The sequence below is a fragment of the Manacus candei genome, unplaced genomic scaffold (genome assembly GCF_025592945.1).
Source record: "Manacus candei isolate 608988 ecotype Guabito, Panama unplaced genomic scaffold, ASM2559294v1 h1tg000003l, whole genome shotgun sequence".
Taxonomy (NCBI): Eukaryota; Metazoa; Chordata; class Aves; order Passeriformes; family Pipridae; genus Manacus; species Manacus candei.
This window is the reverse complement of record NW_026138051.1, coordinates 6,706,684-6,733,676: the sequence shown is the minus strand read 5'-3', so window position 1 is coordinate 6,733,676 and position 26,993 is coordinate 6,706,684. Positions and strand designations below refer to the sequence as shown.

The 26,993-nt window shown below is 41.9% G+C and overlaps 1 protein-coding gene across 2 annotated transcripts in view; it reads right to left on the bottom strand.

Moving 5' to 3' along the window:
* COL4A6 (collagen type IV alpha 6 chain) overlaps nt 1-26,993 on the bottom strand; it is a 117,330-nt gene that overhangs the window by 5,541 nt on the left and 84,796 nt on the right. For both annotated transcript variants that reach the window (XM_051786951.1, XM_051786960.1), the window contains exons 10-40: nt 26,385-26,420; nt 26,207-26,248; nt 25,262-25,354; nt 24,516-24,569; nt 23,084-23,143; nt 22,121-22,165; nt 21,568-21,621; nt 20,203-20,272; nt 19,399-19,509; nt 18,412-18,561; nt 16,972-17,076; nt 15,909-16,069; nt 14,736-14,915; nt 13,985-14,168; nt 11,475-11,546; nt 10,948-11,055; nt 10,533-10,754; nt 10,154-10,315; nt 8,013-8,183; nt 7,193-7,336; nt 6,803-6,928; nt 6,361-6,542; nt 5,987-6,050; nt 5,400-5,474; nt 4,899-5,006; nt 4,088-4,195; nt 3,594-3,665; nt 2,171-2,296; nt 1,720-1,836; nt 1,158-1,319; nt 114-212 (exon numbers count right to left, since the gene is read on the bottom strand). In XM_051786951.1, coding sequence (XP_051642911.1) covers nt 114-212; nt 1,158-1,319; nt 1,720-1,836; nt 2,171-2,296; nt 3,594-3,665; nt 4,088-4,195; nt 4,899-5,006; nt 5,400-5,474; nt 5,987-6,050; nt 6,361-6,542; nt 6,803-6,928; nt 7,193-7,336; nt 8,013-8,183; nt 10,154-10,315; nt 10,533-10,754; nt 10,948-11,055; nt 11,475-11,546; nt 13,985-14,168; nt 14,736-14,915; nt 15,909-16,069; nt 16,972-17,076; nt 18,412-18,561; nt 19,399-19,509; nt 20,203-20,272; nt 21,568-21,621; nt 22,121-22,165; nt 23,084-23,143; nt 24,516-24,569; nt 25,262-25,354; nt 26,207-26,248; nt 26,385-26,420 — 3,463 coding nt within the window. The remainder of the gene's footprint in view (nt 1-113; nt 213-1,157; nt 1,320-1,719; nt 1,837-2,170; nt 2,297-3,593; nt 3,666-4,087; nt 4,196-4,898; nt 5,007-5,399; nt 5,475-5,986; nt 6,051-6,360; nt 6,543-6,802; nt 6,929-7,192; nt 7,337-8,012; nt 8,184-10,153; nt 10,316-10,532; nt 10,755-10,947; nt 11,056-11,474; nt 11,547-13,984; nt 14,169-14,735; nt 14,916-15,908; nt 16,070-16,971; nt 17,077-18,411; nt 18,562-19,398; nt 19,510-20,202; nt 20,273-21,567; nt 21,622-22,120; nt 22,166-23,083; nt 23,144-24,515; nt 24,570-25,261; nt 25,355-26,206; nt 26,249-26,384; nt 26,421-26,993) is intronic.

The window sequence follows — 26,993 nt, the reverse complement described above, 5'->3', positions numbered from 1 at the left end:
ATCTCTAAAAAACTAAGAGTCTCCCAAATAAGCCCATTAAGGGGGCTCTGAAATCCTCCCCAGCACAAACCATGTGCAATAAATTGCAGGTTTTTAAATCCTCCAGCACTCACCTCGACGGCCCATTTCACCTTTCAGCCCAGCATAACCAGGATCCCCCGGAGGCCCATCTTTCCCTGGCATCCCCATAAGGCCAGGCTCACCTCTTACACCTGCAAGGACACACAGCTGAAGGCTCAGGGGCTGAGCACAGGCTCCTGATTCCGACCCACAGCTGGGGCTCTGGGAAACACAGTGGTGGCAGCAACAGCATTTTGGCTCTGAGATGGAGGGGAGCACAACCCTTAAGGAAATCTGTGCCCATTTTGACATCCAGAACGGCTGAAGAGCCTCAAGACAAGAATTTCCACTGCTACCTAATTACACTTTATTGAAAGTACTCTTCCTGTTCTTTGGGTAACCCAGGGACAGTGTTTGGGGAGAACACATCTTTTCTATTTGGAATCCATCACTGTGCACAGCACAGAGGCCTGTGGATCTGACAGCCTACAATGACAGCAGGTCTTCACCTGGCAGTGGTTCTCCATCCTTTCCTGGCTTTTGAGCCCTGTGGTTTCTCTGAAACCTTGTTCCTGAAGATCTTGTGAGTAGCTGCCCTTTAGCCTCCTTTGGTACAAATCAAAGAGAGCAACAGAACATCTGCCTTAGCCCAGAACATCTCTTAACTCCTACAATCCTCTTAGGCTCTCGTGGAGACCTAAATCCACCACACTAATGCCTCTGAGCATACAGGACAGGTGAGATGAAACAGCATCTCCAGTCTTTGCCTAAAGAGCACAGGCAAGGGGGCAACTGTGGTGACAAGCACAGTGCCATTGCAGGTGGACACCATCTACTCAGAAAAAAAGCCACCAAAGGTAAGAGGAAAAAAAAAAATCATTCAGGGCACACTGAAGAGCACCTGGAGCTGGCCTCACTTTGCTGCTTTTAGAGTCAGTAGGTAAAACCTGCATGAGCCAAAAGGGAAGATTTAGACATTTAGACATCAAACTCAGCTGTTACACCTGAATGAAGCCACACTAACCACCCAAGAGCCATTCGTGCTGGGGAGATGACATCTGCCAAACCACACCCAGATCCTTTCAAGGCAAGATTACCTTTGAATCCAGATGCTCCAGGGAGTCCAACTGGACCAGTGAGTCCCACATCACCCTTAATGCCTCGCAAGCCAAGAACACCAGGGAAACCTGGATTGCCTGTGTCACCTTGGTCAGAAGCTGGGCCAGGGGGCCCTCGTGGTCCTGGTAGACCTGGAAAACCTAGAGACAACAGAGTTAATTAGCAAAATCTATTCCTGGGGCAAAGTAAATGCTGGGGCTACCCCCAACATGTCTTTCTAGAGGACAATCATTGTTTGGGTCTCTACATTTCCAAGGGTGTCATCCTCCCAAAGGAAAAGAACCAGACCCCACCTGCTTATATCCACTTAGGTCTCAAACTCTTTAATCCTTTTAACCACAGTAATCCAGATTCAAATTCTGGGCCTGAGAGTAACCCTTGCCCTACATGGTAGCTCCTGGTGACTCAAAAATTCCCTAGAAGGAGAGCAGTGGCTTCAAATCTTTGGCCAGGGAGAAGTCTCAGCCTCCCCAACAAGGCTGTGAGGTACTGAATGGGTACCAATGCCATCATGACAAAACTTTCAAACTACACACATACCTGGACTCCCATCAGTTCCTGGATGGCCAGCATCTCCAGGTCTCCCACGTATATCAGAAGGAAGAGAAGCTCCAGGTGTTCCTGGCAAGCCAGGCAGTCCCATAGGACCAGGGGGACCTAGAATAAGAAATACAAAATGAGACAGTGTAGCCAAAGGTCTTCATAGATTTCAGACATGGACAGAAGTAGTGGCTGAGAAGCATTTTTATTGAGGAGAACAAAGAGACATCTCACTACACAAGGGGAAAAATTACACATTGTGCTGTTCAGGAGAGTTGTAGAACTTTAAGACTGTTTCTCAAATAAAGGGCCACATCACAGAATTAACATTTATCTGTCAAACTTCTAACCCCCTTTGTGGTTTCAGGAGTTCTCTTTGGTAATTCTGCTGACCATGCAACCCATTAATCGCAGCTGCAATACATCTTGCTTACAGAACATCATTATTTACCCATGTCTCCTGCTGAGCCTTTTGGTCCAGGGAATCCTACAGCTCCTCTACCCAGGCCTGGAGAGCCTTCTTCACCCTTTGAACCTGGGAGACCTGCAGGTCCTTTCAGCCCAGGTTCACTCAGACCTAAATAAACATGGTTAACAAAGATAAGAGAGCCTATTCAAATTGTCTAATAGCAGTTAAATTATTACACAAAGTAAGTGGTAAAAAGAAATTAGCCATTTACTGCTGTCTCTGCTGTTTTCAGTAGAGCAACTGAAAGAGAAGTGGTGCCTCACGTGCTACTCTAGTTGTGCAGAGTGAATTTATACAATCTGTGAGATGCTGAGAGAGAAGCATGTGACTGTTCTGGTCTTCCCACAAGCTCTTGCACAAGAAAGGGAAAACCACAGTCCTGTGACAGGATTTGCCTGCCAGCCTGTATGGTGTGTCTCCTGAGAGGACACAATGTAGACTCAAGCTTTTGGTCTTTAAATAACCTCGTGGACTTCATGCTCCAAAACAGAGAGCTCAGTTTGCACAGGCTGCTGCAGAAGGCACACAGGCACAAGCAGGGCAGGGCAGAGGCTCCCAGGAAAAGCTGCAGGGAGGTGTTCAGCATGTTACCCTGAGTAAACACTAAGCAGCTCCCTCAGGAAAACTGTGGAGGGATTATGCTGTAAATGAAATATGCTGTAAATCATTACCTTTTGATAGAGAATATTTTAAACAAAGAAAACACAGGTTATCATTTGAGTTTCACACATGAAGACTGTCCATTTTCATGCACAAAACAGCTGCCACAAATTGTAAGTGATACTTTACAAGATATAAAAGGAGATTTGTAACTAAACAAGTCTTTTTGGTAAGGTCTTTCTCCACTTCTCTACATTTAGTGAAACACTGTTTGCAAAATAGAACCATATTCTATTTCATACGATCAAAAGAAGAAAAAAATCCAGCAAAAGCTTCCTAAAAGCAGAATCTGGAATATAATCAAAGAAATCAGCTTCTGATTTTACTGATGCCTTCCTTGAGCTCCATATAATGGAGGGCTCTGAAAAGCAGTACAGAAACATTTCAACACTAAGCCCAACTCAAAGCAAGCATTCAGTGCTGCCCTGCTCAAATCAAACATCCATTAGAAATGGAACAGTTTTATGATTTCACTCAATCAGTTTTCCAGCAGTGACATAGTCCTTCAGGAATTCAAGGATAACCATCACTAGAAAAGCCTCCTCAGCTCCACAGGCTGCATCCTGTTCTTACTGATATAGAAGAATTTGTTCATGCACATTCAGTATCCTGAGGTCTTTTTTCAGGTCATAATTAAATCCAGAACTGGGTGAAGTAGGGGAATTTTGTGGGAAACACTGCTCTCATGATGGAGCAGTGTATGCATTTACCCAGATATGACACTTCCACTACACCTTTCCTTTACCTGGTGTTCCAGGAGACCCTTTTGTGCCTTGCAAGCCATTCAGACCATTTAAACCTGGAAATCCATGAAACCCTGAGGAGACAATGGGAACAGGTAAGTGAACAAATTACCAAACAATCTAGTTAGATGGAAATGCATAAGATGCTCCATGGGGAATACAATGCCTAAGGAAACCTGACATACAGGGGAACATAGGATGCAAAGTTTTCCTTCACACAAGCCCCCTTCATGGAAACTCTTCCCACTGCTCTCACCAGTTTTACTCTCAGTGAACACCCATCAGTGATTCAGATCAAGCAAGAGCCCCTCCCTCTCCAACCACTCCTCTGCTCATTTCTAGCAGCTGGTGCCTGCACAGCACTGCCAAGAGCAGAGCTGATTTCCCACGCACAGCTGGCCCACACACCAGTGCTGCCTGCCTGCTGTGATACACTTGGCCAAAACACTGGTTTTCTGACCCAACTTCCCCCACCATCTGCAGGCTCCAGATATACCTTTAGGTCCTGCTGCTCCGCGAGCTCCAGGGAATCCAACGGATCCTGGCTGTCCTGGAGGTCCTGGTGGCCCAGGGACTCCCCTCGGCCCAGCATTTCCAGGGATTCCTAAAAGCAAGCAGAAAAGTATTTCTGGACTATACATCACATCCAGGCTGAAACAGCTCCATCTTACAGCTTCTGTTCCTGCACTTGACTCCTAAGATGGATGAATAAACTACTATTTAAATAAAGCAAAACCAGATCCAAATCTTTCCTCACTACCACTACTAGCATCACACACCATATTTGATGGCTCATTTTAATCATAGCAACGACATTCTTTATCATCCACTAAGTGACACACTGAAACAGTTCACATACCACACAACTAAACTGTTTTTCAAATAAAATATTTCAATAACAACTTGCACTGTTGCCCAACCTATAACTATTTGGGAATCTACCTGCTAGATACCCCACAACCCAAAGACACTTATAGCTGTCCTTCTGGGTAGGTTTGGCTCTAGAGAGGGAGAGAACAGAAGCATTGAGATGAAAGAGCTGTGAAGAAGCTGCTACTGCTTGTATCTAATGAAGGTCTTTCCTATTTGTTAATGGAATTCCTTTGGGTTTCAGTTGTGCAGGATTCACCATATTTGACTGACAGTACTGACACCTTACACTAATGTCAAAGAAAATTCCCATCTTCTTGCCAGCCTTCCTGTTTAAGACTCAGCTGAGACAGACCAAACAGGGCTAAGGAAACATCAAGGTGAGGTTGTTCCAGTCACATCATGAGCTGCAGAACTGAAGAGCCCTAGTCCAGTACCTGCTGGCCCTTCTTGGCCAAGATCTCCTGGGCTGCCTTTGGGTCCATTCACCCCAGTGTTTCCTGGGTAGCCTGGTTCACCCTTGAGTCCTTCTCTCCCTCTCTCTCCTGAAAGGATAAAATCATACAGCACAAGTCAGACTGGAGGAAGGTGTGAAGAGGGTGAGAAATGTGATATGTTGAGGTTGCAGCACTTGTGTCTGCTTAGCCATTGTCTGGGCCCTGGGCTGGACTCCCAGGATGCCAAATATCAGTGCAAGTTCACAAGTTCCTCCTCAAGAAGTGAAGTGGACTCAGCATTAGAATTGGGTTGGTCTTAGACATGTTCATTATCATCCAGATTTGTGCCCCACCTGGATTCTGGACTCCTCAGATCTCACTTCCAGAAGAGGGCTACAGTATTTAAATTCATAGATTACAAAAATACCCAAATTTGGCAATGCCATCCTGTTTAGTCTCTAGAATTTTGCTCTTCAAGTGAGCAATCTAGGGCTATTTTACCTGGGAACCCTGGGTCCCCTCGCTCTCCTTTTGCTCCAGCAATGCCAGGAACCCCAACAGACTCTCCCTGGTCACCTGGAAAAGAAAGGGAAGACCATTCTGTAAATGATTATGGACAGAGGTTTCCAGAGCTCCTCAATGACCCTGTTTATGAAAATAAACCTTGCTAAACTTCAAATTCATGGAGCAAACAAAGACAATAGCAAGTGATGCACCTGAGTCTGAAAACACTTATAACCAGCAATGGATACAGATCCACTCATGCAAATGCATTAGACAGACATTTACAGGTAATTCCACAACATGCTGCACTTCACACTTTTGATGTGAGGAAATGAAAGAAAAGGTGCCTCTTGCACTGTCCAACATGGTTCACACAGTGCTGTGGCCAAACTTTCAATGGAATATAAAGTATTTAGGCTTAGGATGGGTCTTGTCTGAATGAAGCCCCTTACAAGAGGACATTTACTTTTGAGCCAGTCACTGGAGAGCAATGGACACTTCCAGAACACTACTCATTCCTTTATGTCATTAGTATTAGGACTGTGTATCCTGAAAGACCATGTACACTGTGAAACATTACTTACCCTTTGGACCAGGGAGGCCAATAGGTCCGGGGAATCCAAGTATTCCTGTGATGCCATCTGAACCCTGAAAAAAATCAACACAACTAAAATGTGCTTTTGCTTTTTATTATTGCTGACCCCAGTTTGGGTTATGTGGGATAACAGAACACAAATGTGTAGGAAGAAATACTACATTTGTAGTAATAATTAATAGTAATAATTAAATGACACTACTAAAGTGTCATTTAACAGTATGAGCCAAACAAAAACAATCTGGAAGTTTTGTAAGGAAAAATCCTGCCAGCTTCTGCTGCTTTACTACAGAAGCACCAATTAGAACACAGGATTCTGCTAAGAGCATCAGAGAAGATGAAGATACTTAAGAAGGTATTTACCCTCTCTCCTGGCATTCCTGGAAATCCCATGATACCATGTGCACCCTTCTGCCCTGGCAGCCCAGATTGTCCAGGTGGGCCAGGGAAGCCTGGGTCACCATGAAGACCTCTCTCCTTGCTTGCTAACCCAACTGGACCAGGGAGACCAGGCTGCCCACGGCTTCCTGGGATTCCTTTATCACCTGGGTTATACAGAAGAGTGTAATTTCAGTTAATAATCCATAAGAGCTGGCATTAGATCTGCAGAACGGAGCTGCAAAGGAAGACTGTTTTCTCAAAATTCGGAATTGCCATATGCAAATCTTGCTGAATGGGAATGGCAGAACAGAAAACAGTAATATTGCAGGCAGGCACTGTCAGAAGGACAGACCATGCTCCACTGACAACAAGCCCAATTACCGAACAACTGACACTAGCAACTAACTGCAATGTTGTGAAATACCTCTAGGTCCAGGGAATCCTCCAAGTCCAGCTAATCCAGGATCTCCTTTGTCTCCTTTGATTTGCAGTGCTTGTTCTGAAGGCCCAAGAACAGGAAGACCTGGTGGACCTATATCACCTCTGTCACCTGAAGAAATAAGAAGTCAGGAAATCTTGCAAACTAACCTTGCAGAGAAAGGTCATAGCACTAGAAGCCTGCAGACAAAACCAGAACTTCCATGCCTCCTGACGTGAATTCATCAGTAAGTGCTCAGCATCTTTGTCAAACAGGCCAAAGCATTTCACAAGGAAGAAAAGAGCTAGAAACAAGATACCAGACGTAGATGTCTCAGAACAGCCTCCCAAGTCCCTCTGCTGCACATCCAGAAAAACCATTTCAGCTGTTTCTCACCTTTTTGACCTTGAAGTCCCACAACTCCAGGGCTTCCTTTTCCTCCAGCTGTGCCAAGAGCTCCTTTAAACCCATTCACTCCAGGGACACCAGGCAGGCCTGGCATGCCAGGAAAACCAAGGAGGCCAGAAGATCCTTTCTCACCTGTATAGAAATGTTGAGAAATAGAAAGAGAATATTAGTCTCTCCTGGTACACTGCAAACCCACCTAGGTGGCAGGTAAAGGCTGTCTGGGTCTGGCCAGGTACCCAAATCTGAGTAGTCAAACTTCATGGCACAAGCACAGCAGTGCCACTTCTTTCCCAGATCTCCATCCATGATGCTTTCAATCAGCACTTTTCAGTTCACCTTTGAGAGCCTGGTCCTGCTTCCACTGCAGAGCAAACCCAATCAACTTCTTAGAGTGCAATGTGCAGATCCATAGCTCTGTTGCTCTCTGCCTAAAATAACCAGAATTCTCCAAGTAACCAGCTACTGTGTTGCTGTTTAATGATCACACCGACTGTAAAGTTTAACTTCCCATTTGATTTGTGCTTCATTCTCTCCTTTTTTCTATAAATTTCATTCACTGTTCATAATTTCTTCATCTTTCTTGCCTTTCTATCTTGATTTACACAATCCTTTGTCCATAACACCTTTAAGACAAATTTCCTTACAACCATTATTTGATAATTAAATCCATAATTCATAACTCGGCAGCAAAACAAATGCAGTCCAACACTAGCTGGGAATTTATTCTCTTCTGACAAGTTGTGCCTGAAATCACTATTAACAAGGTTGTTTTTTGTGGGCACAGTAATCTCAAGACTGAAACACACACCTTTTGGCCCAGAGAAACCCGGATGTCCGTCTTGACCAAAAGGTCCAGGTGGCCCCACGAATCCTCTTTCCCCAGGAGATCCTGGAGCACCATCAAGACCTGGGAAGCCTTTCATACCAGCAGGGCCTTGTGGACCAACATCCCCCATCACACCTTTGACTCCAGGAAGCCCTGAATCAACACACGAAAGAACTCAATAGAGTATATTGCACAAACACCAGGACAATTTGTGGCAGCTTCCCAAGCTCTTTAAACACAGCGTTGTTTTTAATGACAAATGGACTTTATGGCACATGCAACCTACTAGAAGGCAGAAAGCTTAGAATTGCAAAAGCATTAGTCATCTAATAATAAAATACCTATGAAGAGGGTTACTGCCTACATCACTACACAACTGGCAAGAGTGAAACCCCTTTTGATGTGTTCATTTTTGACCACTAACCTGCGCAGTCTTACCTTTATCATCAAGGCAGCCAAAATAGAATGGGGAGCACCATTAATGTCAGCTTCTGCTACCTACTCCAGCCTCTGGGTGAACCAGACATCAACTGGAGAGGCTTGTTTTCACAAGTTTCTTTTCCACCTTGGTAGTTACTCAAGAGCAAACTGCTCACTAAAGGAACAAGCTGATTGTGCTGTCACAAAACCAACACCATATGCACTGTTTTGCCTCTAAATGTTTCTAGCTGAAGCTTTGTAACAGTTTACAATTTTAAATAAAGGCTCAAACCACTGAAAACAGAATGCTCAGATTCAAAGGAATGAAGAGAAGGAAAAAAAAATCAGGTGGCTTCTGAAAAAGGGCATTTGCAGCAGTAGCACCTAATCTTCAAGTTTTGTTATACTTTGTTGTAATCTTCTAAGCTACAACCCTGTATTTTTTGAAGCAGAAGATGAGAGGGCTGCCTTATTTAAGAAGACAAAGGAAACACACACACTTAAAATCTCTGCATATTAAGGATTTTTTTATAGGCTTGAAGCTTTGTTACTGTCTGAGCATTCTCATTACAATGGTTCTTCACCCTCTGGTTTGATTAGCAATGATAAGGGGTATCACCTACAGTCAATGCAATTCTTGTAGCATTAAAAGCTGGGTTGTTAGTCCATGAGCTTTTATGCTACACTGCATTTTCTCACCTTGACAGCCTATGTGAAGAACCCATAACCAAACAGTGTGACATCAGAAATGGAGAGTTGATGATAAATGGAATAGAAACATGGTGAAGGAAAAAACCAACAAAATATGTAAACAGAAAGAACAAGGGTACAAAAGAAATTAATGATTCAGAGAGACAAGAGCTGCAAAAAAACTTGATTATTTGGAGCTTATCATCCTAGCAATGGGAGATTTTTAAAAACAGTTGAAGAAAAGTCATATGTGGCATACAGACCATAAATGTAAAACAGTAGAGAGGTAGAAGGAATGCTAATATTAAAATAAAAAAAAAATTTAAAACTCTATGATTTTCATCTCAAATTATGTTCCTGCTTTCATTCATTTGTTGCCACTGTGCTCCAGCCCTGTCATTCTACATATCAGAACAGCACTGTTACATCCCAGAGTTATGTCCTAGACCATTATCTACCAATTCCCAGGTCTCTCTTTGCTTGGTTCTCCAGTCTGGCACACCCTGTTACAAAACACTTTAGTTCTTTGCAGCTTGAGAGATACTCCTATACTCAAAAGGTGGGGGCTTTTTGCCCTTCAGTGAAGGAAAATACATGTATCTTCTGCCCCAGTGAAGAGAAAGACAGAGAAGACAAGTGATTGTCCTGAGAAAGCCAATAATTTTTTGATCTAAGTCACGTTTCAAGCAACCACACACATTGGAAATTAATTGTCATGAAAATGGGAAATGAAGATTAGTCAGTGATACAGCCAGCATGTAAGAGGAAAGATGTTAAAAACATCAAGACATTTAAGATGCTTTCTTCTTTCTGCTATGCTTTCTACAACATTGGGGCAACATTTTTAGGCAGGAGTTGCCCAGAGTCCAAGGCAACAGCCTCAAAGCCTGCACTCTGTTATCCCTAACCAAGGGTAGGAACTCACTCCTAGCAAATGCCAAATCTCCACCACACTCCTTCAGCATTGCAGAGTTCAGCCCAGTTAGCTGTCTGCACTTGAAAACATTACATACCTGGTGCTCCTGGAAGGCCAGCTGACCCCAAGGGTCCTGGTTTTCCCTTAATGCCAAAAGGACCTCCAGGGCCAGGAGGCCCCCGCAATCCAGGGACACCTGAATATCCTGGATGACCCTGTTCACCTTTAATACCCAGGAGGCCTGGTCTTCCATCTAGCCCTGGAAACAGAGAGATGTGAAGTTACAGAACAAATAAAGCAAAATTCACAATTTTAATTAAAAAGTGTGTTTCAGTTGCATTAGATTCTAAGAGAAAACCAGCAAATTACCAGCTGTGAGCAGCTCTGAGGAGCTGCAGTGTCTTAAGGAGATTGGAAAAGGTCTTTGAAAGACAAACAGTTTGATGTTCCCAGATAGAAGCAGTATCAGTGCTCACCTTTTGGTCCTGGAAATCCAATATCACCTGTAAGCCCTTTATCACCTGGGAGTCCAGGTCGGCCACGCTCTCCCAGGGCTCCACTCTCAGCATCAAATACATCTCCAGGAGCTCCTTTTATTCCAGCTAAGCCTGAAGCACCCATTTTCCCTGGCAAACCATCTGTTCCATCCAGTCCTGGAAGTCCTTGTGACCCTTGGTCTCCTCGAGGTCCAGGGAAACCTTCAAGAGAAAACCAGTAAAAGACACTCAGCAGAAGCACAGAATAGCTGCTTCCATTAGCATCTCGAACAAAACCAACATTAAAAAAAATTCCATGCAAGAAAAAGTTGCTTGAAAAGTTGCAGAATGTTTCAGTACTGAATTAGAAACAGTAACTGGTGATAGAAAGTCACCGCAGTAAATTCCCTCTTACCGGGTTCCCCTTGCAAGCCCATTATTCCTGGAGACCCTGGCTGTCCTTTAGACCCATGTAATCCAGGTTGGCCTGGAATGCCAGAAAAGCCTTTGCTGCCTTTGGGACCTAAGGGTAAAATTATATTAATTAATAATGCTAAAAAATGAATAATGGAAGACAAAACCAACAGCACAAGAAAACAGGTTTGGATCTTTTCTGCAAAGCTGATGCTGGATACCCTTGCTGGATACACAATTTAAGCTAAACAAAGTTTCAAAGCTATGGCTGCTCATGTGCTACATAAACACAGAAGCAGAGGGTTTGTGTTCAGAGGCTACTTGAAAGGGAAAAAAATGGTGCAATTGTTATGATACTCCATGGGTTCTGAGCCTAGTTACTTGGGAAAAAAAAAAGACATTGTTCTGCCAGTTAATGCTCTGGAAAAACTACCACTTGGAGGAGGATTAATTAGGAGGTATTATCTTTCTTGAGGAATAAGTGCTTCTTGGTAGTCAGCCAGTGCATTACATCAGTTGTCTCCCTACCTGGCAGTCCTGGAAAGCCGGGAGTCCCCGGGGGCCCGTATGCTCCAGGAACTATGCAGGGCAAGGTGATACCTAAAACAAAGGAACACTGAGGCTGCACACAGTCCCTTTCAGGCAGGTGGTCAGAAGAGGAACATTTAATATCCAGATGCTTTTTACAGGACACATCACAAGTGGCTGTGAGGGAACTTCTCTGAGACATTTCCTCTTCACGTATTGTACAATAAAGAATGACATTTTCCAAAAAGCAAGCATTTGGGGTACAACTGACCTGAAAAGGGTGGTTTTAATTAATACTGTTCCATTCATCTCACATGGCCTTAAGAACTGTCTTGTGCAAGTTTTTCAAAGACACTTCTGTAAAATAGCACATTCTGTATTTTATATTATTAGTCAACAGTAGAATACTTGAACAATGGATATTTCGTGTGAGGATCACTGAAATGTAAATAGGATTCTTTCCTTGTGTGTTTTGCAAAATTATGTATGCAAGTCTTGCTGCAAAAATTATATAAGCAAAACTTTACCTTACCCAGCTTAATACTCTACTTTATCACAGTTTACACAATAATATCTGAATATCAAGGAAATTAAACAATTATGAAATCATCGTGTCAGGCATAAAAGTGAAATACGGGCAATTCCAACATTTTTAGGTAATCTCATAATACCAGTCTAGCTTTTTATAAAACACTGAGTTAGACTTCCAAAGCAAGACAGTTTCACCTTGTTTTACAGTACGTGACATGAACTTGAGCAAAATTCCTCAGTGGTGTCTTTGACATGGTAACTTCAGTAGGTCACAGACACTCTCCACGTTTTTGTGATCAGACCTTTCAGTCTGGACAGCATAAGAAATTTCTTCCACCCACCCACATTTCTTCAATATTAGATGAAATTTCCTACATCAAAGGCTCTTTTAATGTGTGCAAATTATTTCCTAGTATGGAGGGAACGATGCATTCACAAGTTTTCTTACACATCTCTATGGAGGTGCAAACTGAACTGGCTAATGACTTATTCACACTTTCCCACATATTTTGACTATAGATACTCTTCTAAAAAGGACTGCTTATTGTTCCCAAAGCTTTGATGTAGCATTCATAATCTGGTTTCTGATGTGCTCCACAGAATATCTGGAGTTCACATCATGCACAGAGCATTTTACTTTTACTTATCTCACAATGCAATTTTAATTTAGCAGATTTTGTAAGAGACAATTTACTGAACAAAGATGTAAGCATTCATAGCTATGAATTAGTAAAGCTTTTAGCATTTAGCATGTGACTTGAATTGGAAAAAAAGCTTATGCAGACTGTTCCTGGGGGACATTAATGCTAGCTGTCTCCTCACCCCATAACAACAACCCAGCATGACACTGGTGTGAGGTAATATGGCATCTGGCATAGCCAGCAACCTTCCCAGCACTGTTCTGGCCTGGCTCTCACCTCCCCCTGGGTTTGAGAGTCCTCCGCCAACTCCTCACACTGCACGGGTCTTACCACCAAGTTTCTGAACTCAGAACATCAGTTTATCAGTCCAGAAAGCTATGCTACAATATACAAACCTATGCCTGCAAATACATTACTGATTCTGCATTATTGATACTGAAAGAATTACAAACCTAGAAGCCCAAGTACACACAGAATGAAAAATACACTGAAAATCAGCAGTGACAAAGAAAAAACACTGCTTGTCTTAATTTATATTTAAATGGCTGACATGGAATCAAGACACTGTGACTAGTTCTCTGCAGTCATTTTGTTATGAAAGTATTTTCCATAAATGTTTAGATGTAACTCAATTTGAGAATGAGCATGAAACATCATATATGAAGCATTATCAAACCCATATTTACTTTATCACTTGTCATTATGGTATGCTTTAGGTACATACAGTGGCACACCAACTAAGCCAAAGTGTAGCACCTGAGAAAGCAAACACAGCCCAGAGCTGGTTGCACCAGTCAAAACTGAACTCCCTACCTGACTGTGGTGACAATCTCTTATTCACCAACACCTGTTCGTTCATACAGTGTATTACAAATTGTTATTTTAAAAAAATCTGGAGCTCTTATTTCAATAGCAGTAATAGTTCTGAAAACTGATTAAGACATCTCAGATATCAGTGAGTTACTATTTTTATCTGGACAATGAAGTAGGCTGTGCTTTTTTAAAAACCTCATATTATCATTCTTCTAAACTACCTTTGGTGTAAAATGATTCTCCAGCAATAGGCAGTGAGCAGGTCCACCTAACACTCTTAGTATTTGAGCACTGCTTGAGTATTTGTTGCTTATTATCTGTGTCCTCCTGAACATGACAACTTGAGAAAGCTGTGACTGCTATGTGAGGTTGGTGAGCCCATGAACCAGTTACAATTAATTTAAAGTTCAATCTTTAGCCTAATGCAACCTTCTAGCCTGGCTACAAGCACAGCAGTAAGTTGAGTGCCATTTGACTTGCAGCTTTGCACCTTTTCATGATAAAGGCAGACCCAACAACACCTACCTGGAGGGCCTGGAAGACCTGCTTGTCCTGGAAACCCATCCGCTCCTGGGTCACCTGGCGGTCCACGAACTCCACTAGGACCCGGATATCCAACACCAGGAGAACCTATTTCTCCACGATGGCCCTTGGAGCCAGGTAGTCCTGGCAGTCCTTTTTCACCTGGGAAACCTAGGCCACCATCACCCTGTTCACAGCAAAGACAATTACAGCTGAAAATCAAAGATATATAATTTTTAAAACTGCATAAGAGTTTCGTTGTGCAAAGGTTCAGATGAGCCTGGAAAGGTATATGGAAACTACTGTAAATTATCTATCTTTATTTTAAAATGCAGGGAAAGTCAGTGACTATTCAAAAGAATATTTTATGTTCTATTTGCCAAAATGCAAATATTACATTTTCTGAAAGACATTTACTTTCTTTTTAATTAGAAAGTTTCTGGTGCGATTTTTCTATTTCAAGATTTCCCTTGTAGTTATGCCCCCAGTGTCTTTTATCTTTTAGGACACAATATAAAACAGAATTAGGGTCTACCCCACTACTGAAGCTTATCTTTTGACTGGGTAGCCAGAGGTATAAGGATTGGCAATTATTAATCCTGACAAAGACAAATTTGTGCTCCGGGATGTTGAGCTTTTTATGTATTTGGAGATTTACCACAGGGCTAATCACGACCAGTTAGCTAGGCCTGGCCACTGTCTCTGCTCCTTATTCCAGATTTGAAGCACTGCTGCTAAATTAATTTGGACTTACTGGAGGGCCTGGTGGGCCTGGCAAGCCTGGAAGTCCATCCCTACCAGGAGTTCCCGGGATGCCTGAAGGTCCTCTGGGTGCTGTCGCACCACGGTCCCCACGGGCACCTTTGGCTGTTGCATAGGATGGATCCCCTTTTTCTCCCTTAGGGCCTGGAAGACCTTGCTGACCAGCTGAAGCCTACACACCAAAAGATAAAAAAACCCCAGGAATATGAACATGCAGAGAAAAGGCTTTGCTTCTTAAAAATATATGAGGAAATGACTGGAGCTGGAAAGAATCTCCAAAGGGTTTCCTACTGTATACATTGCACTGGGTAAAAACAAAAAAAAAAAAAGAGAGGTTTGATTATTTTCAACTGTTTCTACTGTCACTACAGCTTTACATGGCAAGACAAACCCTGGTATACAGCACTAGAGAGACAGCAATCTTGTATGGCATCTGGGAATGTTATATCACTCATGATATAACAGGACCCAAGTACTGAATCTTCTTCCCTATTCCTTGGTGTGCTGCATTTACTGACACTAATAAAGATATTCTGAAGCTGAAAGATTGGTATCTTTATGGACTACAATTTTCAAAAGTAAATACTTACAATGAGCAATGCTCAGCACTTTGGAAAATCCTGTTTGTTATGGCTGCTGTTTGATAAAACACCCAGCTCAACTCTCACTGATGTAATTAGCATCCAGCAGTCAGGAGGCAGACTGCATCTACGGTGCACAGCTTTTACAGCTATGAGCAATGATGTGGAAAGATCTCAGCGTCTGATTTTTCAGATCTTCTCCCCATGCACATGTACATCTGCTTCCCCAGCCAGCCCTCACTTAGAAAGAGCCCTGGGTCTAATCCATGTATGTCTACATCCAAGAAGTCCTGGGGTGAATAACTGCTACTGTTTTCCTCTTGACTGATGAACGTGCAGTTCTCAGAACTTAAGAACCATTTCTTCTCCCATTTTTTATAGGTGATGCTGTCTCTACTTTCAGCTTCTTTTTACAGATCAGTTTCGAGGTTGTTTTTTTCTTTTTTAAATCCAAACAAATAGAAGACATTATGGAAAAAAATAAAAATGTGTTCTGCTTTCACTACATTCAACACCAGCAATTGCACATGGGCACTTCTTCTCCTTTAATTCATGACAACCAATATAAACTCTTCCTGCCTTACCGGAGGGCCTCGCAGTCCTGGTGCACCCACAGTGCCTGGGTCTCCACCAATGCCCTTAGCACCAGGCACACCAGGGCTTCCCGATGGACCTGGTGGACCTGAGATGCCTTTTAGACCAGCTCTTGTAACTCCTCCATCACAAGCACAATCACCTGCCTCTCCTGGAAAATACAGTCAACACTCCAAACTCAGTTTCATTTGGATAAAGACCCTTTTCAGTTGCAAGAGCTTCAAAAGGAGTATTTGATTCCATTAAGACAAAGCCATTCTCATATGATTTGATTTTATGTCTCCTCTGCTCAGGTGATGAGAGTGCCAAGCAAGTGGAGCTCAGGTTTTCTCCAGCTGAATTTCTGTGCAATGCCCCTCACCAAATTACCATGTGCAGCATAAACCTCAGCACTTCTAGACCTCTTCCCAAAGGTTTAAACCTTCCTAAACAGATGGGTTTAGGAGAGCTTTAGGGAAGTCTTGTTGGTTTTTTTAGAGATAGTTATTATGTCAGAGAAAGCAACTCCATACTTCCACTCACAGTAGGTTACAATGACCCTCACCTGAATCTTTATATTTCCCTGAACTGTAATTGGCCATGGATCCAAACAATCACCAAGCACAGTGGTGTCTGCATCATAACAGCTTTTGCTGCTGATTCTGTCTAACACTAAGACCCAAATTCTCACAAATTTTAGCACAGAAGAGAATAAAATTGAGTTTCTCTGTCATTTACAGTCTGTATTGCCAAAAGCAGTGAACATGATTTTATTTCTAGGTCTCACTGTATCTTATGGCTTTAAAGCATAACTTACTTAGCTAATTTTCTGGGTATGAGATATTTATCGGCTTATTTGGCTGAGCAGAGTAGAAGGCAAAAATAGGATTTTACTGGCAGTGCTGGGCATAACTCTGTCTAAATTGTAAAGGCTGTTGGCTCCTTTAACCCAGCTCAACCTCCTGTGATTTGTCATAAAGACACATCTCATCCCTTAGAATATTAACCACGTATAAATGTATTTCTGAGGCCCAGTGACTGCTAAAAGGGTCTCCCAAAACAAGAGTCATTTACCTTTGTAGCCCTTTGGACCCAAAGCTCCTGGAAGCCCTCTTTGTCCAGGCTCCCCTGGGGCCCCAATCCTTCCACTCAGGATCATGTCTGGGGAGAATGAAGGGCCTATATGCAGAAAGAAGGCAAGGAAAAGCCATGAGAAGGCTGATTTCCAGCTCTTTACTGACTTATAGTGTCAGTTTTGCAGCTGACAGAAATGGCACTGGATGAAACCGCAACTGTGGAAGTTACACAAGGAGGTGGAACTTGGTTGGTGTCATGGGTTGCAGTCCTCTGCCACGTTTGCTTCCAGCTCCTCATACAGAAAAATAAAAGCTCTCACAACATGGATGCAACAGAGTTTCATTCCCCTGCTCTGCCACTGCACCTTTTGGCAGACTTAGTTGGCCAAAGAACTCACCAAACTGTGAACAGGAGGTACAGAGAAGGGCAAATGGCTTCTCATTCAGTGGCTGCAGCTCAGGAAAGACATTAAATGGTAAAAAGGTAAAGGGGACTTGTCCTGTCCCTCACTTCATGACTGCAGGATTATTTTCTACATCTGTTTATATGCTGAATAGAATGAAACATAAGCTGACGGAAACAGCAGTGGAAAGTGATCTAACATAATCTAAAACTACACTGTCTGAAAACCCTTCCCCTCAGTGACAACAGTAAGACCGAGTGCTGACCAGCACCGTCTGATGTGCCACGGAAACAAACTGCAACCATCAGCTAAACACAGCCACAAGAGCTTTACAGACTCTGCAGAAAAGTGAGCTAGATTTGACTAGCAAACAGTTATTGATAAGAGACCACTTATTTCTTCTGCACAGAAAATCATTTCATCAGATCATGCTCACTGGCTCCATCATTGGAGCCTGTCCTGTTTTGAAAGGTTGGCTCTCAAAAATAAAACAGGCTGTTTGAATGCAGCTTATGGTGGAATGGTAAAACACAAAGTTTTGTAAAATCAACCCTTTTCATGTAATACTCAGTTTCTGAGGAAAATAAAACAATGCACATTTAATTAATAAGGCCATCTATACAAATGAACATGTAAAAATAAAATCACATTTCATTAGATCTGAGAACTGTCTCTTCAGGCATCCTATCTGACCCCTGGTACCCAAAATACCTACTCACAAGACAGATATTTACCTCAGGTGTTCATAAGGTCATGGTCTATTCTTTACCTAAGCTAATAAGAGACTAGCCTAGAACTTCAAAGTGTCATAAATTGTGTTTACATAACCTTATGCTTCAGTCTCTCAGGCTACCACTCTTAACAATAATTAGCTCTATTTTCTTACTTCATAGGAGTGGCTGCTGATATATTTAAGTTTGTGGGTTACAATCACAAAGAGGTGTCAGTCAAATATTTAAGATTTGCTAAATAAATAAATTTGTCTTGTTTCACTCTGAATCCAATACAAAAACAGATGTAAAAAATATACATACGTGGTGGACCAGGCAATCCTGGTGCTCCTGGCAGACCCGGTAAACCACCTCTGCCGGGAGGGCCTGGTAAGCCAATTGTTGCTCTTCCTGGTTCTCCCACTTCACCCTTCACACCTGGAATACCTGGAGACCCTCCAGGGCCCATTCCATCTAGACAACAATGACACAGTGAACAGCTCTCCAGCAGAAAACACATTCTAGTACTTTTAATGCTACGAAAATTACTGTTGTGCCCTGAACTACAACCATGTTAGCACAGAACAATGTGTAATTGTACACGAAGGAAAAAGTACTAATTGGAGGCACCAACTGGCTTAAATTTGCACACTCCTTTGGTCATCCAAAAAGCTTCACAGCACTGCATTTAAGTCCCACTAATGAATTAGACAAATAACTATGTAAGACTGAGGGAGTTTTATTTTTTAATTTCCTTTCAATGAGACAATTTCCTTAGTAGTTCCTAGTCTCTGGATCATTGCAGGCCAGAACTTCACAGATGACATTCAAGTGAAAAAGATCTCTTTTGAGTAAGATCTTTGATGGGGCAAATGGGTTGCACCAGCCATGGGCTTATCTAGACAATCTGCTAGCTCTTTACTGCAAACATGAAAAGTCATTAAAAAAATTTAAGAAGCATTCACTAGGATTTAAAATGTAGGAAGGGTTCTGCCAACCAACTCAGTCAAAATGGAAATCAAACAACAGCCTCCTGTGTGCACTGCTACACCAAATAGTCACACATGAACACTTACTTGGGCTGTCATAACTGTGGCACTAACTCTGCTCCCATCCAGGTCAACACAACTGGCTTGCCTGTGTGACATCCCTGTCTCCTATTTCTCATACAGCAGTCTGCAAATCAGTCAGCTGAAGGAGCAGGGACAGGCTTGCACCAATACCTTCACCATCTCCAGGCCACTATCCAGATAATTCCCAGCAAAAAACACAGCAAACAGCTTGTAAGGGCACTGTAAGCAGCTGCTTTACCTATCTCCAGGCCTGGAAACCCTGGAGCTCCTGGAAGGCCTGGTAAACCACTGATCCCTTCATCTCCTGGAGGACCAGGTATTCCCGGGTTTCCAGGGTCACCTGGTGCACCTATTAGACAAAGAGGAAAACAAGGAAGAAAATCTCAGAATTTCTGCTGGAAAACTCTTCAGTCAGTTCCTGTAGTGGCCACTGATCTCATGGATAGCAAAGGCTGCCAAGTTGTTAGCAGGAAGCCTGTTAGTCAAAGTTAATAATAATGGGAAAAAATCCTCCTGAGCTGTTACAGAGGTTGTTTCAAACTTGACTACATGTGAAGGAAGAAGAATAGGACAGACCATACAATTTGTCCCCTTACCTTTATGGCTTCACAGACTGTTCCCATTGAGGCCTCAGTCAACTGTGGCATTAATTAAGCTCATTTTCTCAACAATATTCTTACCACATTGAACAATTCAGAGCCCTCATTACCAAGCAACACAAGAAAGCCACTTTTCCCTGGTACACCGAAGACGGACAGAGTAGACACACAGCACAGCCTCTGTGCTTACAAACAGTCTGCCTCCCAGGCACAAAATTTCAACCTGCCTTGAAACAGATCATCCTGCAATGTGGGGATGAAAGACTTTCTGTAAACTCTGAAGCTATAAACAAATGCCAACAATACAGAAATTAAAGGAAGAATAACAAGGGGTGGGTTAGACCCAATATACAATGTGGAGAAGTGGTAAAATACAGTAAGAAGGAAAGTTGGATCAGAAAAAGTGCTTTAGATGAGTTCCAAAACAAAAATGAAATGGGTACCTGAAATGACTACACCTTCCCTGTCAATAATGACAGGAGGGCCTGGGGGACCGATGTCACCTAATTCACCCTGCAGAGAAAACAGATTCATGCCACACTGAGATGGGTGATGGAGAGGAGGAGTGCTTGTCAGGAAACACACAGTATTGTGGTACCAATGTCTGTGGTCATTCTCCCCCCATCATTCCTTGTGTTGGTGAAGAATTCACTTTGTTCTGGTATTCATAATCATCTGCTGTCCCGACTTACACCCTCCTGTCTGATGAAGCTGATGGCTGCCTCAGATAAGATGGCTGCTACTATCCAGCTATCCTCTGAAGGCATCCCACTACCTCCATAGGAAGCATGGACTTGTACATACAATGTGTACTGGAGACCAGTTATTGTATCAGCACATTGACCAATATCAGGTAGATGATATCTGTTCACCTTGTGGTAAAAGCTGCTATGAACATACTCATTTTTAAAAGCATCCATCACTGCAGCTATCTGTTGCCTTGGAATCCTGAATTTCAATAATAGGAGCTCCTAGGAAAATGTACTGCTCCATAAAATCATCCAGGTAGAACAAGCAAGTTGTGATAAACTGCAGTGTCACTCCATCCTCTCACTGATAGTCCCAGAGAGTATCAGATCCTCTTTGAAATAGCAAGTGCAAAATCTGACTGCTGTCCAAATTACCGTCATATTTATCACATAAACGGCACGCAGTGAGCCATGGTAGTGCACACTTTGCTGTTCTTCAAGTAATATTCCTTTGTACATAAACCTCTACTATTACATCTTCCATGTGCTTTGCATGAAAAACCCCTTCTGTACCTGTATTTCATGTCTACCAGCTACAGAGCAATCTTGGTGGCAGATCAGCTTTTTTCACAGCGAACTACTATCCAATCATTTTCCACTCAGTTTACAGGTGTCTGACTCCTTAAATTGTGAGATACCCAGAAAATGTCTGCTATGCATTGTCTATCTCCAGTACGATGAACTGAACACATAATTTTCTACATTATCAGATCTAAGATCTCAGATAGCCTTGACAACTATCTTAACATTCACTTACTTCCACCTAATCTTGCCTCAGCTGTCCAGTAAATATGGCATTGGTGAAAGGATAAAGGAGACCAGAAAGTCTTCATCTACAATTCTAAGTCATGAACTTGCATGATTGAACATTGAAAAAATATTAAAATACCACAGTTCAACAACCAATCACTTTTATGCTTAACAATAAAGTAAGTGATGAATTGAAACATACTGAAAATTATAGTGATACAGAGGTAAAGAGAAGGTTTAACTAGGGCAACAATGCTTATTTATTCCTACAAACATCTTTAAAAAAGCAACGCTTTAGTGAGAAGTTACCTTCATGCCTTCTACTCCATCCAGTCCTGGATAGCCTGGAACACCTGGATGACCCTGCAAAATCACACAGGGAACACTGATACAGAGTGAGACAATAAGTGGCATTATTTGTTAGCTGAGACATCTTCAGTGACTGGACTTGAACCACAAACCCAACTCATTGTCCTACCAAACATCTGAAGAAGAAATAGAGAAAATTGATGGCATCAATTTCTCAGCACTTGTAAAATATCAGAGCTCCTTCAGGCCTCCCTTGCTGTAAAGATGATGAGAACCTGTGAGGATGTGCAAGCCAGGAGGACACCTTGGAGTTCAACTTCAGTATATTTTGAAAAGGATGTACATAAAATATAGAAGAAAGTGACTGAACACGCAGGGTTAAGTAGAGAGACAGATCAAGAGATTTAAAGTTTTATATGGACTTTCTACTTAGCTTCACTATTTTAAAATCCGTCAGAGAACTTGCAGCCACTAGATAAGGAAGTCAGTAAATCTTAAGCAGTTAGATGGCTTCTGTAACTGTAAGCACAGTAAAAAATAAAAGAAATCTCACCTTTCTCCCTGGAATCCCATCAGATCCATCCAGTCCCAAAAGACCCTAGAGCAGCCAAAAAAATTAACTTTCAGAGGCTTCCTCTCATGTTCATCTTATTAAATCAGGCTCCAAATATCTCAGCACCAAAGAATGAAAAGTTAAAATTTTCAGAAAGAGAAGCTACCACTGATTTTCCTATCTCTCAAATATTAACAACAATAATGGGAAGAATTTAACAGAATAATTGATAAAAGAAGTCTTATCTTATTTAGCCATTGTCTTTCTAATTGGCAGTTCAAGTTAATTAGGTCATGGTGTCTCAACTTCCTAAGAAGTTAGGTCATTAGTTTGTAATTATAAAGCCATAAATCTTAATGCAGTCAAGACTTTCTATTTGACAATTTATTCTGCATATGCAGAACAGAATGCCTTGGTCTTCCTGTTGTCTATAAGCACATCTCTGCAGGTGGTTTGAAGGACCACAGGCTGGTGTGTGCCTGAGCACGCTGTTAACTTCCACATTCATTGGCCAGACAGACCAATGTGTGGCCAGCTTGCCCCATTTTTTACCCAACTATCTATCTGTGTTCTCTCATGGCTAATTCTGGCACTGGCTAAGAGCTCATTAAAGTACATGCAAGGCCTCTTTATTATCTTCATTTGGACTTCTGCAAGCTTCCTTTTCTGTGAAGCTTTCAAAAAAACTGGAAAAACACTGGCCCTGCAGTATCAAGCCCTCCACTCAATACTTCATATGACTTTCTTGGGCTGCCTTGTCTGTGTACATCTTCATCTCACCTTTAATCTGAGGCTTTATTGAGGTAAGAATATCTACTCGTTCTCTTGTTGTATGGTGCTGCCTACTCTGGGACTCAGTCCTATGTCTGAGACTCTTATATGCTTTGGGAATGCTTCTGTTCATGAAAGGCCCACTTCATGTGTTTAAAAACAGGCATTTAAGGACTTTGTGAAGTTACCTACCCTGCCACCTGGTAAGCCAGGCACACCTTTTTCTCCTTTTTCTCCAACACCTCCAAATCCCTGGGGAAAAATATCAACATTAAATTTGTGTTCTGTTTGGAACTGAACAGCACAGCCCTAAGTAAAGTGAGCACAAACCAATTTATTAACATAAACAGTACAACAGAGAGATAAAGGGAACTGACTGTTTCTGCTGGGACTATTTTGCCCCAGGAAGAAAACCTCTATCAGCCAGACTTGGCAGGATGTGCAGCACAGTACCTTCTTCACTCCCCAAGAATTCCATCCATTTAAATCATGGTACATATTCCAGTTGCAAATGAAAGGGACAGCAAAGACCTGCCAATGCTACTCTGTATTCCATTCTACATTTAGAAATTATTTGAAATCTCATTTCTTAACTCTGGCAGCTCAAGGGAATGCTCAGAGCACGTTTTTGACTTCTAAAGCCTCAGAATGACACAAAGCTAGCATTTTCACGCTCAACACTGGGAAATGTTTGGTGGCTTTCCCAGTCAGCAAGAAGTATCAAATCCAGAGACAGAACACCAGGATTTAATTTCAGCAAGAGTTACAGTAGTTAAGCAATTTTCAGGCTTCAGTCTTAAAATATCTTATGGTTGAGGTTAAGTTTGCACATATGTTCAGCTTCACCAGCTTCAATGGGTCTCTTGTGATGCATAAAGCTAAAAATGCACATAATGGAGCATGTCCAAAGAGGCTAATAACAAATTGTACTTCATGTACAGGTTTTTCTTGCACGTATTTCTACTAAGAACATCTGTACATTGAAGAAACTGGCAAACAATTTATCTTATTAGTCAGAAGTTCCTCAAAATATTTATTCCCTAAACTTAGTGAAACAACCTCTGTTTACAAAAGATTATAAGCTGGGAAATAGTTCTCTGGAATCCATGGATAATTTGTTGCTCTTGATTCATATAGAGAAGATGCTTAACATTGCTGAGTTTATGAGCACTAATGTTAAACAGCCCATTTTAACTGGTTATATATATATAGACAGACAGAAAGATCTGCATGTGCTTTACAGCTTTAAAGTAAAATAACAAAAGATGTGTTTAGACATAATTAAAGGGGAAAAAAAAAGAATTTTTAAAGATGTCTGTGGGCCATCAAGGAACACTGCCATCAAGTGGCCATGTCCCGGGTACAGCTACGTGCAGGTTTCCTCTGAAATGTTGGCTGCCTTCTAAGTGGATGGTAGGACAGCATTATCTTCCTTGTATCTACAGCACAAAAAAATACCAGATTAGAGTTCACACTCAGCAAAAGGTCTTGTGGACGTTCTTATCAGATTTTCAAAGTTCTCTGGTGCCTGGAAACTCCTGTGGAGATCTTGTGAGCTATTCAGAGAGTGTGGAACCATCTAACTCATAGTAGGCAAATATTAAAAACCCTTCTCTGTCCTTACCGGAATGCCAGGCAATCCTTTGTCTCCAGGTAATCCTTGAGGGCCCGGCTCACCCTGACAAGGGGGAAGAGACAAGCACAATAAATCACTGTGCCTGTGAAAGCAAGACTTTCCCCAATTCAGTCCTCATGCTCCTGACACCTAAAGCAAGGCCTTGTAATTTGTTTATCAGCAAATACACTGGATTTGTGTCACCATGTACCAGACAAAGTGTCTCTCAGCAGGCAGACAGGTCCCAGATTAATTCAATATGCCTAATTTTAATGTGTGTAGAGAATTTTTAACGAGATCCATACAGCTTTTATAAAAACACTGATGACCTCAATATGTATCTCAGAGAATTCCAGACTAACAAAATAAAGGTGGGAAATCTGATTGTTTCAGAGCACTGTGCACCAAAGCAAGAGCTGGAGCTTTCATTTATTTTTCTAAATTGATTTTTCACTTCAGTTGACACAATTTCACAAATCCAACAAAAACAGACTACAGTTCATTTATTTTTAGGATTAATGATGAAAACCTCAAATAGCTTTCAGATTTCTCCTTCTCAGAGGTGTGCATTTTGTAGTGGCTCACAATGCTCTGAGCTAAGAATATTTTTATTCAATAGCCATTTGACAGAACAAACTAGTACAGAAAATTCTTTTGATTCGGAAATGTAAGAGCTCTCACTGTCCAGTAATTTTGCTAATTCTTGAGTGAAGGTGCATGGGGAGGGAGAGAGTCTGTGAACTGCATTTACAGACCTTTTCTCCTTGCTTTCCTTTTGGAAATCCCATGAATTCCAGTATTCCAGTGGATGGTGGGGGACCTGGAGGACCAGGTAGCCCTACATCGCCCTGTTGACAAAAGAGGAAGATATTAGGATATGCAGAACATGTTTAATTTTCTATGGAAGTGACCTGCAAATCAGAAGAAAAACAATTCTAATTGTATCTCACGTATCTAAATCTGTGTGCCTGAATGCTGGCACAGGAGTTTGGTCATGGAAGTCAGAAGTTCAGAAGGAAAACTAAGATGACCAAAATGCATTTGTTTCCAAAGACTTGTGGGCATAAAAACATGGCAAGGGAAAAAAAAAAAGAAAAGGCTCAGCACTCATATCACATTCCAGAAAAACTCTGGGAAGAAATATCAAAGAAAAGAAGGGAAGGAGCTATTAGAAATGTAGAATGCCGAGAATTAATTTTAACAGCAGCAGAACCAAGTCTCAAATTGAGAACTTTAAGAAGCCCCATTATGCCAGTGTAAATTCTCACACAGAATGCAGGACATCCATTTAGGGTACTGAGACAATAAATTATGTGTTGGTTGACCCAAAGAATATCATGAAAGCTAAAAAGAATGAAGTCAGTGGAATAATTCAAAATGAGGTGAGGGTTAAAAGCAACTGAAAGAAGGAGATTGAAAAGATGTCTAAGGACCTCATGTCTTGATAACCACAAAAATACTCAATATTTTCCCCTTCCTCTTCTTCACCCAGAGAAAGCTCCCATTCTTTTTTTGTGTACCTACAGATAAGGAACCAGCAAGACTCTTTAGTATTTGGACTGTTAATCGGTCCAAGAGAGGAAAAGAAAAAGGAAAGGAAGAGAATGCTGGAATCTAGCAACTTTCTAGAGGAGTAAGCTGTGATGGAACACTAGAGTATTATTTCATGTTCCCTCCATAACAGAACAAGTTTCACCTACCTTTTCTCCTTTCTCTCCTTGAAAGCCTAGTCCCATGTTACCCTAGGAGAGGAAAAAACCCAAGATGAACGAATAATAAAACAACAGCAATAACATCATCACTATCCTCTAGGCCCACAGCACTGTTAAAAACACAACAATCAGGTGTAAAAGGAAGACAGGAAAGGTAGGTACTTACTTTTGGACCTGGTGGCCCAGGAGGACCCACTGGACCCTAGATATGAACAAGAGCAAGATTTTATTCCTCTTGACTTAATTAGGATGCAATTGAAGCAATGCTGGGATCTGCAGTGGTACCTGAACTTTCTTGCCTCCAAACCAAGAGTGATACACGTGGTCTTAAGTCTTCTCATTGCTACTAGTACAGCACTTTGGCACTGTCCTTAATTAAGAGCAAACTTCAACTTAAAGTCAACAAACACATAGCTTGTTTTTACCTCTTCCCAATGGAAACTCTCTTGTAGGATCTTGAAAAGGCAACTCTAGCACAGTTCATGATAACAAAGGCTCCGAACATGCAGAGATCAGACTATTCCCTCTAGTCCTGAGACCAGGAAGGGCTCAGAACAGTATAATGTAGTGTTTGTACACAGCACCCTAGAGCTTTGCTGGAGCCCTCACTCATGATTGTTGCTCTGGACACTCCAGAGAGGAGACCTGTGATCAGATTAAACTATCCAAGACTGAGCATTCTGTGCTTGAAGTCAGCTGTGCTCAGTCCTTTCAGATGCACACACACTTTTGCTCCTTGTCAGGACACAAATACAGAGCAGAAGGGAAAACTACC